We start from the raw sequence: 15,570 nt of genomic DNA, 5'->3' as shown, positions 1-15,570 counted from the left end.
TGAATCCAGATGGTTTGTGTTGGCATCTGTGAAGTTGTATCTTACTTTTTCTCTCCTCCGAATTCACCATGGGACAATCACTGAGTCTCCTTTTAGCGCTACTGTTATTACTTGGGGTGTTAGGAATGTTGTTGCCCCTTGTCAACAACAAACTCTTTTTGGCCTATCAGTTGCCTCACCTGCATAAAGGCTGATCCTTTTGTTATAAGAATTAAATGAAATCATGAGTGCTCAGGATGCCGAATGCACACTATGAATTCATAGAAAGAAAATGTTTCTATTATATAGTGGAAAAGGAACTGGAGTTGGGGTCAAGCTCCAACTCTGCCCCTTCCTATGACCTTGAGCAAGTCATTTATCTTTCTGGAGCCTTATCCTACTTATTTGTAAAATGGGAATAAACGCTACATTTGAAAATGTCAAGTACGTTAATAAGCTATCTCATGTTAGTCTTCAGTAATTGCTGTGCCACACAGCATGCGGGATCTTAGTTCCCCAACCAGGGATCGAACCTGCGCCCCCTGCAGTGGAAGTGCGGAGTCTTAACCACTGGACCACCAGGGAAGTTCCAGTCTTCAATAATTTTTTAACACATTACAAATTGCCCTGTATACCTCACAAGCTTGTGATGACTGTGTGAAGATGAAACCAAATGGAGCCCAAGATAAAACTATTCTCAACTAGTGGGCTAGGAAATTACTGAGTCACACTGGCCTTAGGGCAGAACAACGGGACTTCAGACTTCAGCTTGCTTACTCACTTTAAGGTCTTATGACTCAAGCTTTAGTAACCAAGAGCGATTGTCAGATACACTGACAATTCACTGCAGTCTTTTCTCAAGTGAGCTAAGGTGGTGGGCTTCTTCATTATGTAGAAAGCAAGGGTTGCATTTTTAGTCCCATGACCTCCAGGTTGTATCACTTAGATGACTTAGCACAGAGCACTCCTTCATTGGAGAAGTTTGTCATATTGCTCGGAGGCACTAAGAAATGGGGTAAATTGCACAGGAATTGGCTAAACCTTTCAAGGGCAGAGAGGTATGCAAATGAATAAACTATTAGTCCTTAGTTATTGCTGGGGTAGGATCATAGAGGGCCCTGCCCATTTTCCACACCTACCTGGAAAAGCATTCAGGTACTTTTTAAAATTTAGCACAGGCCAAACAAAATTAGCCTACCAGCTGGCAGCTTTTGATCTAAACCATATTCTAGCACTCATCAGAGTATCAAGCAAAGTATCTTTGATATGTTGCTGTTCTTGGAGCTGCTAAACACCAAAGCTTGGTGTCTTAACTGCGCATGAAGTGTATACTATATATTACATAGCATGACTGGTAATGATGATGTGGGCTCTGGAATTAAGCTACTCAAGTTCAAATGCCAATTGCCCACTTTTTAGTGATGTATTATTTTACTTTTTGGTCCTTCAGTTGCCTTATCTATATAGAGGCTGATCCTCTTGTTATAAGAATTACATGAGATCATATGAGTGCAAAGACCCCAGCTAGCACATAACAGTGTGTTAGTCATTTTTAACATTCAAAAGCCAAGGTGCCAAGAGAAGGTGACACATTTGGATGCATTGGTCCTATCCAAGGAAGGAACAGAAAGCACTCCAGAGGGCAGAGCTAAAGGAAATATCTCAGATCAGGATCTTCAAATTGTTATGCATCCGATTTTAGTTCTGAAATTAAATCCAAAGTAAGGAGTTCCCTGGTGGCCTAGTGGTTAGGATTCAGGGCTTTCATTGCCATGGGCCCGAGTGGAACTGAGACCCCGTAAGCCACGCAGCAAGGCAAAAAAAAATAATAAGATTTAAACAAAAACAAAGTTAGAAGGGAGAGCTAAATGAGGAAGGACAACATGGAGAACAAAACTGCCAGATAACTTCTATGGTGTTACTTACAGTATTCAGCTCCTGTAAGACAGACAGGGAAAGCTTGCAACAGAGAAAGGGAAAATGAAGTTCTAGTGACACCCTTGAAACAAATTAAGTGCTGACTTAGATTTTCCTGCCATGTGTTTGGTGACAAGGCTAGTAGTTTACTGTGTCTGGGCTCTGTCTTTGTTTCTATTAAACGGTGCCAATATTTCCATTTATATCAGGTCTGCCAAAATGCTTTCATTTTTAACCTAAACAATTTTGGTTTCTCTTTTCAAATACTCATACTTTTTTTTTGGTAGCATATACAGAATATAAAAGACCTCAATGGTGAAACAAGACTACAGATAGAAAAATGTTCAGCTTAGAGCAGAAAAAGGCCAGATGACAATGTTTTTTCAACTTTAAATATGGTAATGATGTAACCTTTAGCAATGGCAAAACTATCTGACTAAATGGGTAATAGAAATTAGTGTTTGGTGTCTGCAATTCATCAAGTCTTCTGGGAACTAAACCTATGTTGAGCCTTGAACGACATAAATTTGAACTGCGTGAGTCCACTCATACATGGATTTTTTCCCCAGTGGTAAATACTACAGTACTACATGACCCCAGGCAGGTTGAATCTGAGAACGCGGAACCGCAGATTCGGAGGAACACTGGACATGAAGGGCCGACTATAAACATGAAAGCCCAACCATAAATTTTACACAGATTTTTTATTCCATGGAGGGTCAGTGCCCCAATCCCGGGTTGTCCAGAGATCAACTGTATTTCTCTCTCTCTTCTAAAGAGAAAAATCACTAACAGTGTGAGTTTAGTATGTCATTCCAGGTGGTAGTTGATGTTTCAGTATTTCAAAGTGGTTGACGCCCCATTAATAAAGTATTTTCAAAGTTAAAAAAATACCCATGAAACCAAATTGGAAAAAGGAAAAGAAACTTTTTAATTACAAACCAAGTTTACATATTGTTGAATGATCACTAAAAACTTGCTGCAATCACTCCTAAAACCACTTGCAGGACCTCACAGGAGCCAAACTGCAGCTCTTTCCCATCCCTGTTAATTCCCAGTATGCTGTAGCAGCACAATTATTTCATGCCACATTTATGGAGAACAAGGACCAGTTTACATAAAATACAATTGTATATCCTTAAACATTCCACACAAACCTACTGCACATGCTGGCACTGGAAGACTTCAGTCCTAAACATTGTTTATTGTACCCAAAGTACTGGCTGACTAGAAAGTACACTTTCTATCTGAAAGGATCAAATGGAATACAGTATGGGAGTGTTTTTAACACTGAATACTACTACACACACACAGATATAAAATGCCATTTAACTGGGAAGAAATTTTCCATCATTGCAAGTCATATATATAACTTTTCAAAGAAAACTAGCAGCTTTTACCTGGGCTTCTAAATATTTGTGAATCTGAGACTGACTGGACTCACCCAGACTGGGGTCAAAGGTAAATGTTACTGTAGTGTCTTTACGAAGAATTTTGTCAATGTGGCCCTCACCTACAGCTGCCAGACGAGAGCTTAAGATGTCAGTCCCCGATATCTTCAGTATGGTCTTATGTCAGTTTGGGGAATGATGGTAGGGGAGAGGGAGGGATATGAGGAGGGACAGTTAGGGAAATTTGTCTCTCATGATCCTGTGCTCTATCACTGGAGGGGCTGAGATAAAGGTAAGGTCAGTGAAACATAGTAGTTTACCCTTAATGCCATATAAAAGACAGTTCATTCAGTCTATGCTTTTAACTGTGTACAAAGTATCGGCAATAATGCCTTTAGGGGCTCAGGTGAACAGAGAACATCAATCAACAAGGACTCCAGAAGAAAAACACCAAAAATGAAAAGTCCTTCAATGCCATTCCCATTACTGTTCTCTCCAAGTCAGTGGCTATAAAAGACTTGATTATTTATCTCCATCAGACAAATGTGATTTTGTTTGAGATAATCACATAGTCTCAGGCTCCACATGTAAAAATGTCAGAAGTGGCTGAAGAGCAGCAGCTGCATGCTGAAGGGACCCATCTCCTCTGATTCCAGAGCTCCACCATCTGGTCTCAAAGTTTTTCCCTCTGAGGGAATGGCTGAAGAGAGGTAGCCCAGCACAACCCTGCTGAGAGAACTTTGTAACCATAGTGATACCTAAGGACTTGCTGAGAGCAAGCGAGCTTTGCAACCGTTAGATCCAGAGCTCCCGAGATTGCCTTGCAAGTCGTCTTGGGCATGCTTCAGAAAAAGGTGACGATTCTGGTAGAAGGTGGCTTTTAGGAATAAAACAGATGGCTCTTCTTCTTTCAAGTTTTTCTCCTCACCCCAAAGTCTCATGAGAACATCAGTGCATAAGCGCTACCATCTCTTTCTATCACTACCCTCCTGAAGGAGGAAGGTGAAGGTTTCATGACTCTAAGTGCTCAAGAAGAAATACCGTCAGGAAAGCTTGGTACTAACATGAAAGTTATTAAAATTAGGACTCCCAAGAAAATTTCGATAAGCTTTCAGTCTCTGAGGAAAATCATCGAAGTGATTTTCAAATGAGATGAGTAACCACCACCTACAGGTGAGTTTTGCTATCTGTCCATTTACCATCTTCTTTATGCTTTCTCACCCCTCTTAACATCCAGAGAAATTTAAAGTGAAAATAAGTTAAGAGAATCCTGAACCTGATAGAGGTAGATATCTCGTAATTTTATATTTCAAATGGATCAAACCACTCTAGTTGAGATTTTATTTTTTTATAATTAAAACAATTCAAAGGGTATGCATAAGGAAAGTATTTCTCAGCCTTTTAAAATCCATTATCTTTTGATAAACAAAACTTGCATACCCATTCTGTAATTTGTATCATGAAAAATTTACTGCATTTTCCAAATATGTTTTTTTAACATATAGTCAGTCTTGTTAAGAATCATGCATAGGGCTTCCCTGGCGGCGCAGAGGTTGAGAGTCCGCCTGCCGATGCAGGGGACACGGGTTCATGCCCCGGTCCGGGAAGATACCACATGCCGCGGAGCGGCTAGGCCCGTGAGCCACGGCTGCTGAGCCTGCGCGTCCGGAGGCTGTGCTCCGCAATGGGAGAGGCTACAATAGTGATAGGCCCGCGTACCGCAAAAAAAAAAAAAAAGAATCATGCATAGATGATAATCTCTCAAAACGATAAAACAAGCTGGCCCTTGGGCAGTTAAAGAGTTTAGTGTTGTTTGAGAGCAGCAGATGTCAGCTTTTCAAGGACCCTACCTAATCCAGTTCCCAGGTTAGGAGGTCAGGAAGAAAAATAATGGCTTCTTTCAAACACATATGCAAAAGCCTTTCCCAACAAACAGTTGAGTCCGAAATGCAGTCTGTGCAACAGCACATACTTTTGGCTATGTTCACACAGTAAACCATAGCAACACACTGGCTCTGATGGCTACCTGCGGAAGACAGACAGACTGACCCAGTGTTTACTTAGTACAGCCACTGGTGGCTCCTTCGGTCAGCAGGACTTTAGAGGTGCTTACCGTGTGCCCACAGTCCAGGAAGGACATGCCCAGTGCAATCAAACATTGCCAACCCTGAAAGAGAAAATACAGTCATCATTCACCGACCTCTCTGAAGAGCCTCTTACCCATGACTGCCCACATTGCACTGCTCAGATACAAACCTCTTTTGCCATACTATTTTCAATACTGAGTTCCCTCTGTTCCTACTGCTTTGTGTTTGGTTTGTTTCTTTTAGCTGACTGGGAGAGTTCCCTGAAGACCACTTTTCTTCAGTCCTACCCCATTCCTCACGATAGGGGGAATGACTGATTGCCTAATACAACTGCTATAGTCTCCTGAGCTGCTCTATAAGTATACGTTTTTGAGCTAAACAGTAGTAATTCACTCTAGAATCAGCCCTAAGCCTTAAAAATGGGTCTTCAGGGACTTCCCTGGTGGTACAGTGGTTGAGAATCTGCCTGCAAATGCAGGGGACACGGGTTCGATCCCTGGTCCGGGAAGATCCCACATGTCGTGGAGCAACTAAGCCCGTGCACCACAACTACTGAGTCTGCGCTCTAGAGCCCAGGAGCCACAACTACTGAGCCCTCATACCACAGCTACTGAAGCCTGCACACCTAGAGCCCGTGCTCCACAACAAGAGAAGCCACCACAATGAGAAGCCCGCGCACCACGACGGAGAGTAGCCACCGCTCGCCACAACTAGAGAAAGCCCGCGCATAGCAACGAAGACCCAATGCAGCCATAAACAAACAAACAAATAAATAAATTTATTTTTAAAAATGGGTCTTCAACAATCTCAATAGTCTCAGGCTGACTGAGAACTCGGCACCTTCATAACCAATTTGCACGAAGGAAGGATTCCCTTAAGTTCTATAGCAAATTTTTAAAACAGTTTCTGTCAAGGACATACTCAGTTACTTGGGTTTCCTTGGAATAAGTCCCTATATTATGGTCAGCATAATCTTAGAGTGCCCATGGTTTACTGGGGAGGAAAAAAGAAGGGATATATCCATCCAGGGCATAATTTTTCAATATTCACTAAAATGATTTTCTCAATCAAGTACATAACCTGTAGCAGACATTGGCATGGGGACTAGGTAAGTGTTATAAAGATGAGCAGTGGGTTTCCACCCTCCATCCCTGCTATTCTCTGTAGCAGACATGGTATGAAGTCTGCTGTCCCTAATCCTCAACTCCTGTGTTTTTCAGAGAAACCTGTATAGAATAGGGAGGTGGATTTGTTGTTGCTATAGCTGCTTTTCATTAATATAAGTAATGTTACAGAAGATGTGGAAAATAGAGAAAAGAATATATCCATAATCCCACCAGCCTAAGACAACAACTATTACGATTTTTACATAATTTACTCTGGACTTTTGAAAATTTTTTTGATTACCTAGGTATACACAATTTTGCATTCCTTTTCTATGTAGCTATATTTTATAACCATCACTTTAAAATAACTCTAGAATAACTCAATGAGAGAATATCACTATTTAATTATGTCCTTATTGGATAGCTATTAAGTAGTAGAGCTGGGCAGGGCTGTGAACCCACATGTGCTGCTCTCCAAAGATTTGAAATCACACTCCACAGCTCCCTTCTCCAATCCCATCTCGTACCACTCTCTACTTTCTACACTGCTGATCTTCTTTTAGTTCTTCAAACATACTACACTCTCTTGTTAGGAATTATTAAGAATGGAAACCAGACAGAAGTGACAGAAATAGAAAAATGATAGCTCTTAGGAACCAAGGTAGATTTTATGGTTAAAAATATTGTTTAATCACAGCTGGTTTAACGACTCTTTCAGGTCCTTTCATTTCTGAGTGCTAGCCACACCTCGACCACCCTGATACCTATATGCCCCTGCCCCCTCCCAAATGGACTTACCAAGTAAAACACAAAGCTCAGATAAGCTATGCTGACCACAGCAGCCACCACATACAATGTCACATGCCCTAGGTCCTGGACATAAACCACGACAAAGTACATGTTGATGGAACAGACGATAAGGACCAAGATACCGCCTGCGATCCTCCAGCCTCTGTAGAAAGAAACAGCATAATTATTGGTGGAATAGCCCAACCTGTCCACAAACATAAAAAGACACTGTGTCTTTTGGGGTACACAGGACAGGAGTTAAGAGGCATTTCAAAATGAACTGAAAAGTGGTTCTTAGGTTAAATGAGCCTAATCTGTTACATAATGATAGTTACATAATGATAGGGAGAAAGAGGGGAAAAAAACACTATCAGGGCTTCCCTGGTGGTGCAGTGGTTGAGAGTCCACCTGCCGATGCAGGAGACACGGGTTCGTGCCCCGGTCCAGGAGGATCCCACGTGCCGCGGAGCGGCTGGGCCCGTGAGCCATGGCCACTGAGCCTGCGCATCCGGAGCCTGTGCTCCGCAACGGGAGAGGCCACAACAGTGAGAGGCCCGCGTACCAAAAAAAAAAAAACACTATCAAATAATCCCTATTATTAAAGTCCCTGAAAATGCAAAAAGTCATGAGTCCCTAGAGATGTAACAAGTCATTTCAAATAAACCATGTCCTTTAAAGATGTATATAAAAGGTATTAGCTTATGCCCTTCGCATCAAGATCATTTAACACGGAATTAAGGGGCTTTAAACTTAAGTGGCTGAAGCTAAAGAGTTAAAGCCCTAAAAGCTGAAAAATTTCCCCCAGAAATGAAAACTGTGCTTGCCCTCCTTCGTTACATTCACAGTCTCCATTTTCTAAGTCAAAGACCGAGGGGGCAGCTTTAGCAATCACCTCTCAAAGCATATAGTTCCCCTATGACTTATTTTCTGACTGGCCTGTTTGATGAAGATACCCTTCCCCCATATATATTTGGGGAACTAAAAGAAGTACACTCACAGTCCATTGGCAAATTCACTCATTACCGGCCGCAAGCTCGTAAACGTGAGGATGGGTATGAGAGCAAAGGGAAGCTGGAAAAGAAAAACCTAAGATCAGATAGGGCCACTGGGGGTCCTTGTATCACCCCAGAGAGCAGCACTGTTAGCAAAAGGGAACCATAGACCCTGTCTCATCTATTCCATGAGAAATTATTCCTATCATTCCAACATGCTGGAGCATTATGTGGAAATCTGTAGAGGTGTCATTAACCTAGCATCAATTATGATCATAGTGTCTTGTACACAGTGTCAGATACAAAATTTGTATCTGCCTTGTCTTCTTAATCTCCACAAAATCTAGCAGTGTCCTATACGTTACTTAACGTTTGCTTGGATTAATGAACAAGAGTTTTGTGTTCTATGTGTGATTATAGTTTATAATTCCCATTCAAAAAAAAAACCAAGCTTAAAAACCCAGCCCTTTCTAAAAGCCTTTTAGATGCCAGGGATTTCATATGCATTTGCTATAGACCAAGACTCTGCCTCTTTCTTCCTCTGAATTTTCCCCAGCACGCAGCACTAGGCTTGGTAACTAAGGGCAATACAAAATGCTGCCTGACTCAATGCGATGTGAGTTTCCCCAGCTCCCTCCTCACTTGTAAGCTCTGAAGAACATTCAGGAAGTCATTCATCCCTGTCAGATGCTCTACATCTTGGAAGACGGCAACAAGCAGAGTGGGGATGATGGCAATGGAGCGGGTCAGAATCACTCGGGCAAAGCGTGACCACTTTAGGTTCAGGAATCCCTAGAAGGAAACACAGAAGCAGGATGAATGTCTGGAATAGGACACAGGAAAAGGTCTGGGGAGGTTCAGGAAGACCTTAGATACGTGGGATTAAGAAGTAACAAAAGGGCAATGTCCTCTTCCTCTAGTCTATCCCAGTCCAAACAGCAGGTACCTCCATGACAAACTGGCCAGAGTAGGTTCCTGTCATGGTGGAGCTCTGTCCTGCAGCCAGGATCCCCACTGCCCAGATGTAGAGTGCAGCAGGCCCGAAGTAACACCCCAGCACAACACCCTGGGGGAGGCAAGGGAGAAAGAGATGTTTGTGTCAAAGACCACCTGAGACAACACTCCAAACAGCACTCCTCTGCGACATTTCTCCCTCTTCCTGGCTACGCACCTACCTATGCCAAGTGCTGTGCTGGGCACTGTAACAGAAGCTAGACTTAGGTCCTGACCTCATTCTAGAGGCTTTCAACCTAAATTCTGCTGGAGGGACCTTTATTTCTCCTCAGCCTAGTCCCTTCTCTTCTCTAGGCTCCTAAAGCCTTTATCCTCAACCTATATCTTAACTATTAAAAAAAAAAAAGTCCACAACACTTCCCAAATTAAATTCCTTAACACCCTATTCTGCAAGATGGTAACAGGAATGAAGAGAGAGCTCAAATAAATTTTGCAAATGCTACATCCTATATATTCTACTCGTGGAGGTTCACAATGTAACCAGCATAAAAGGGACAGAGAGGCCCCAGTAAAGACCACCACTTTACTTGGAACACTTTCTTTTCTTCTTTTGGCCGCCCCATGCGGCTTACGGGATCTTAGTTCCCTGAACAGGGATTGAAGCCAGGCCCTCGGCAGTGAGAGCACGGAGTCCTGACCACTGGACCACCAGGACCACCAGGGAATTCCCAGGAACACTTTCTTTAGTCACCCCAATTAACGTCCTATAGAACAATATACTATGAACACAAGTTTGGGAATTGCTGATACAATTCATCTTTTCAGCTGATACTCTATTCCCTTCCACGTAACCCAAAAGGCTTGTCCAGCATCTGGACCTCTGAAAAAAACACACTCCGGAGAAGATATGCTGAGCTCTGAAGTGAACCCACAGAAAAGACCAGATACTATGCTAAGGATATTGATTCAGGAGCGAAGATCAGAAATCTGAATAGGTTTACCCCTTTGTAGATGTCCACAGCCAGTGTTGAGTTATCGTCAGGAAAAAGGTGAGTATGGGGGCTGCTGATACTTCTACAGGCTTCAACCTGGAACCAAAGCAGTTGAGGAACAACTTTTACTTCTGAGGCCAGCACCCAGACAAGAAGCCCTCTCCTACAGATTATACACAGGTCACCCAAGAGATGGATGCTGGAGGCAAGACACTGGACACAGGTTGTGATAAGGGCAGAGACGAGCTGCAGTGTCACTTGAGGTCTTCCTCCGTAATCTTTCTACACCCCCATGCCATCAAAAACATTTACTGAGTTAGAGTGTGCATGGTAATACACGAATGCGGGGTCATTTTAAATGATGACAGGAGGCGAGGGCCCTTAAGGGGGCTTCAGATATGATAGGACACCCAGAATAGGGAGTCCTTAGTCAAAGCAGAGCCAGGAGTCAGAGGTCCTATAGATAAGAAAGTAGTGATCAAAACTAGATAGGCAATCAGGAATCAAGATGACAGAGAATTCGAAAGGACAAGACAGTCTATGTAGCCACAGTTTCTGTTTTCTGTTTGTTGGCTCCGCCCAACCTGTCACCACCAAATGGCAGAACTGGCAAGTGGCTAGTAGTTGGGTAGCAGGAAACAAAAGGGGATGACAAAGAGTCAAACAGGCGTGAAGCCACTAATAATAGCATGAGGCAATCTTTGTCTGAGGCAAGCTCCCTTCCCTGTCAAAAGCTTGGGAAGATGGGTCTAGGCTTGGTCACAGCCCCCAGACTGTAACCCACGACTAGTGCAGTGATTTAGGGAGCAGCATTGAGGCTTGAGATCTATTTCCCCTGAGCTCTAAGTCACTGTCACCTTTTCCTACCCCAATCCAGCCTCCTCTTTACCCTCACATTCACTACCACCCAGGGCCCTGGCTTACTCACCACCTGCTCGTTGGTTTTCTCAAAAAATGCTTCAGCAAAGACTGAGACGACAAAGACGTTGATGATAAAGGAAACAAAAAGAGCAATGCAGGATTCAATGAAAAAGTACTTATTGGCTTCCCGAACTTCCTCCTTATTGGCTCGGTCTACCTGTCTGGACTAGAGAGATAACAGCAACGGTCATTTTTTTGACTAGTTGGAACAAGTTTCCTTGTAATATTTCATGAGTTTGGAGTCAGCTGAAAGACCTAGAGGGCAAACAACTAACCACATGAAATGTGAGACTCCGCCTACATCCTGGTTCACTGAGTAAGAACTCCATGACCCTTTGATGATACCACACATCCCCAAACGGAAAAGTGACCGAGTGACTGCTGAGCTCTCAGTTACTGTGGCTGCAAGAGCCACTGATCTGGGCTTCCCTGGTGGCACAGTGGTTGAGAGTCTGCCTGCCGATGCAGGGGACGCGGGTTCGTGCCCTGGTCCGGGAAGATCCCACATGCCGCGGAGCGGCTGGGCCCGTGAGCCATGGCCGCTGAGCCTGCGAGTCCGGAGCCTGTGCTCCACAACGGGAGAGGCCACAACAGTGAGAGGCCCGCGTACCGCAAAAAAAAAACAAAAAACAAAAAAACACTGACCTACAAAAACAACCTGATTTCAGACCTAAGGGGCAGATAACCTTAATTACAAAGGTCTCTGAAATCTCCCAGCAAACTATGGTGTTGGACTGACTGGTAAAAGCCAGGTTGGGCTCTTTCCTCCTGACCTCCACGAGGCCACTCAGGCTTTTGAGATTTAAACACAAGAGACCGGTGCACCTTCAGACCTTTTAAGAAGGACTTTAGTCCCTTCTTTATGGGGTCAGTTATCTCTGGTCACCTTGGTGATTAAAACAGAGTCCAAGTGTGTGGAGTCCAACTGTGGAAAAACATCTTGCTCCTTCAGGGCTCTAACAGTTGTAAACTAAGTGTGTGTCCCTTGCAACCAAAGGAAAAGATCCCATGAACTACACGGGCCACTGAGATATGGGTTTTGCTTACCTTGACTAAAGCAGAATGCAGGTACATGTTGTGTGGCATGATAACAGCACCCACGGTGCCCACAGCCTGCTCGATCTGTGGGGTACGACAGCCTGAGCAGGATGGCAGGAACATGCCTTTGAGGACCTGGATCTGGCTGGGTTTCACTGTAACATACTACATACCAACCGAACAGCTATTAGCCTTTACTGGAATATGAGACCAGGGGAGTAACACAGTGCTAGGGAACACTCTGCAACCTTTACTCCTTAAACTCCTTCATCAACAGCTACATAGGAAATGAGGAATACAGAACCATCCAAAAAAACCAAGCAGTACAAGGTCAGAGAATTTAGGACTGGGGTATCCAGATATTTCCCATCATATTTTAGATAAACAAAACAGATGTGTAGAGAATGTAATTAATACTCTAAAGAAATAAAATGGCTACTAAGGGCCTTACTGATATTAGCTTCACAGTAACTCCTGTGAGACACACCCAAGAATAGAGTCAATTCTTGATTACCCACACTAATCGTGCTCCTGTGTTCACCTATGTATGTAAAAATCACTTATGTTTGCCACTAGCGTCTGCTGAGACTCATTCAGAGACACTTCTCATACACACTTTTTCCTGGTTTGGCATTTCTCTTGGAAGCCTTAGACCAAGCTGTATCATCTACTCAGAGTAGATGCATTTTTAAAAGTTTGCTAAGCCAGGAACTTCCCTGGTGGCACAGTGGTTAAGAATCCGCCTGCCAATGCAGGGGACACGGGTGCGAGCACTGGTCCAGGAAGATCCTACCTGCCGTGGAGCAACTAAGCCTATGCGCCACAACTACTGAGCCTGCATGCCACGACTACTGAAGCCCATGTGCCTAGAGCCCGTGCTCTGCAACAAGAGAAGCCACCACAGTAAGAAGCCCGCGCACCGCAATGAAGAGTAGCCCCTGCTCGCCGCAACTAGAGAAAGCCCATGTGCAGCAACGAAGATCCAACGCAGCCATAAATAAATTAATTAAAAAAAAAAAAGTTTAGCTAGGTCAATAAGCAGAAATCAGTTTATAACAATTGGATATAGAAAGGTGCTATTACTGTAGGTGCATATAACAGTAGGGTTAGGGTTAACCCAATGGAGTATCTGGATTGGGGGACAAACCGGGAAACATGCACTATATCCCCTACAGTTCATTAACTGCTGCATTACAGAGAAAGTCCAAGCTGCAGTTATTATCAACCAGGATGAACAAAAACAGAATCCCTCTAAGGTAACAGCCAAGAATAACCCTGCAATCCCTTCCTTAACCCTCTCCAAGGCTGTTCTGTTGTTGGGATGGCCAACTTGGAAACAGGGAGTCTAGTCTGGAAAGTCCTGGAAATTCTAATCATTTTTGACCTAGGAGTCCCTGCAGGCCTTCCTGGACACTGGTCTTTGCTACCTTTTATTCCTTCCAAATTTGCTCAGGACTGAATTTGGCTTTTTGTTAACAAATACTGTCTTTTATAATAAAAGGAAAAAAAATTGTTTTAAAAAGCTAATGAACAGCCTGTAACACTTGCCTCGTATCCAAATGTGAGGGCCATAACAGTGATGAGAAAACCAAAAAATGCTTCTAGCTTCCGCAAGCCTAAGGGAGAAAATGCAGCAGTGAGCTCACAGAAGGCAGACTCCCCCATCAGCCATGTGATGGAAAGCAGCTCCTTTGACTGACCCCTCCCTTCCCACTCTGCTTACCATATTTGTCCAAAAAGAGAAATACAAAGGTATCTGCAATGGTGATAAGAACTCCACCCCATAGCGGGACCCTAGGTCAGAGATAAGAAACGGAGATTAAAGGAAAGAAAAGAAACATTGAGAAACACTCTCTTCCCAACAGCTCTCCAGCTATACAACACTTGGAGGAGCAAGGACTTAGGGAAAAGGGAACAGTGGCAGGAGGCCAGGCACAGCACCAAGTAAACTCATTCATTCAACTTTGTCTACTATTTCAGACAACCAGGATACAAAGCTGAAAAGTATGGGTCTTATCTCTCAAGCTCACTTGTCTAGTGGGATAAACTGACATACAAATTAATTGTAATACCCACTGCCACACCCTGGATAATAAAGGGTGTGTTGGGTCTCATGACCCAACATAAGAACATGGAAGATACAGAACCTACATTTGCCAAGAGAGAAGAAGGTGGTTCCAGAAAGGTTCCACAGAAAAAGTATTGATACTTGAGTTGAATCTTGAAAATTGAAAATGAGTTGGGTTTTTGTTTTTACACTTGCTTGGAAGTCTAGCAAAACATTGATTACTTTCTAGAGAAAAACCCCCTCACCTTCCTGCAGAGAGGAGATTGATGGCAATGGCGGCGCCAATAACTTCTTGCATATCTGAGCCAACGATAGCCAACTCCACCATCAGCCACAGGATAATTCGTGGAACCTAAACACCAAACAGCAGAAAGATATGGTTCTAATTAATCATTTCTAAGAACTTTCCCCCATAGTTTGGAATTCACATTTTGGCACTGATCCATAAAGAGTCCTTTAAAAGCTTTCGGTCTAGAGATAAAGTACCAGAACTCAGCTCCACTTGGCCCCTTGCTGGAGAAGACCAGACTGCTTCTATGTGGCAGAGCCTGTGAGTCAAGGTCAGGGCAGCGGCTGACTCCAATTTTTTTCTCATTCCTTTCCACTTGACAGAAGAATGGAATTTCCATCCATTATTTCCACTTAATTTTTTGCCTGAAAACAATCCTAAAAGTCTTAGGGGAAAATGAGGATGCTAAGATGGTCAAAATATTGTTCAGGAGAGAACAGAAATGCTGCAGAAGAAAATATCTATCCTGACCATAGCTGAAGAGACAAAACAAGCATGAAAAGGTTAGAGTCATCCTTAATGTAGTAATGCACAAGCAAGTAAAAAAGACAAATATGCAAAGGGACTCGGGGCAAAGTGGTTGGAATTGGGTGTCCTATAACAAAATCTGGGAATTAATCTGGTCAAATAATCCAGCAGAAAGCAATTAAGTAGTGCTGGCTCACTGAGGCCAGGGAAAAAAAAAAAAAACACCTCCAGGTACCTACTACCCAAAAAATATGTCACAAAAAACAACTGCTAAGATACATGAAGAAAGAGAAGCTAAAAGAAATTATAAATTATCAAGGGGTTTTTTTGTTTTGTTTTGTTTTTTTGAGAAGCATATAAGAAAAAGAAAAAGAAAGAAAAAAAAAAAAACCAGGTAAGGATACTTTCTCACAGCCAGGAAAGGAGATTAAACATTTAGGACAAACAGGTAGATGAGTACTTATCTAAAGATCAGGCCAGTTTAAAGCTGTCTTCCAGACATTGGGTCCATCCATTCCTGCCTTAGGTAGCAGCAAGAAAGGTTCAAAATATCCAGAAGGAAACTACAGAGGACAGTGT

At 43.1% G+C, this 15,570-nt stretch overlaps 1 protein-coding gene across 8 annotated transcripts in view; it reads right to left on the bottom strand.

Moving 5' to 3' along the window:
• The window catches only part of SLC11A2 (solute carrier family 11 member 2), a 56,850-nt gene that overhangs the window by 6,706 nt on the left and 34,574 nt on the right, over window positions 1-15,570 (bottom strand). For 5 of the 8 annotated variants that reach the window (XM_060306741.1, XM_060306745.1, XM_060306740.1 and 2 more), the window contains exons 6-17: window positions 14,480-14,586; window positions 13,890-13,960; window positions 13,715-13,782; window positions 12,176-12,331; window positions 11,136-11,294; window positions 10,217-10,303; window positions 9,208-9,327; window positions 8,904-9,053; window positions 8,267-8,340; window positions 7,279-7,432; window positions 5,401-5,454; window positions 1,906-1,938 (exon numbers count right to left, since the gene is read on the bottom strand). In XM_060306741.1, coding sequence (XP_060162724.1) covers window positions 1,906-1,938; window positions 5,401-5,454; window positions 7,279-7,432; window positions 8,267-8,340; window positions 8,904-9,053; window positions 9,208-9,327; window positions 10,217-10,303; window positions 11,136-11,294; window positions 12,176-12,331; window positions 13,715-13,782; window positions 13,890-13,960; window positions 14,480-14,586 — 1,233 coding nt within the window. Of the gene's footprint in view, window positions 1-1,905; window positions 1,939-2,803; window positions 5,455-7,278; window positions 7,433-8,266; window positions 8,341-8,903; window positions 9,054-9,207; window positions 9,328-10,216; window positions 10,304-11,135; window positions 11,295-12,175; window positions 12,332-13,714; window positions 13,783-13,889; window positions 13,961-14,479; window positions 14,587-15,570 lie in introns of those variants that run through there. The other 3 variants (XM_030835065.2, XM_060306747.1, XM_060306746.1) reach the window with 2 other exon arrangements.

The sequence above is a fragment of the Globicephala melas genome, chromosome 10 (genome assembly GCF_963455315.2).
Source record: "Globicephala melas chromosome 10, mGloMel1.2, whole genome shotgun sequence".
NCBI lineage: Eukaryota > Metazoa > Chordata > Mammalia > Artiodactyla > Delphinidae > Globicephala > Globicephala melas.
This window is presented reverse-complemented; position numbering and strand designations above follow the sequence as displayed.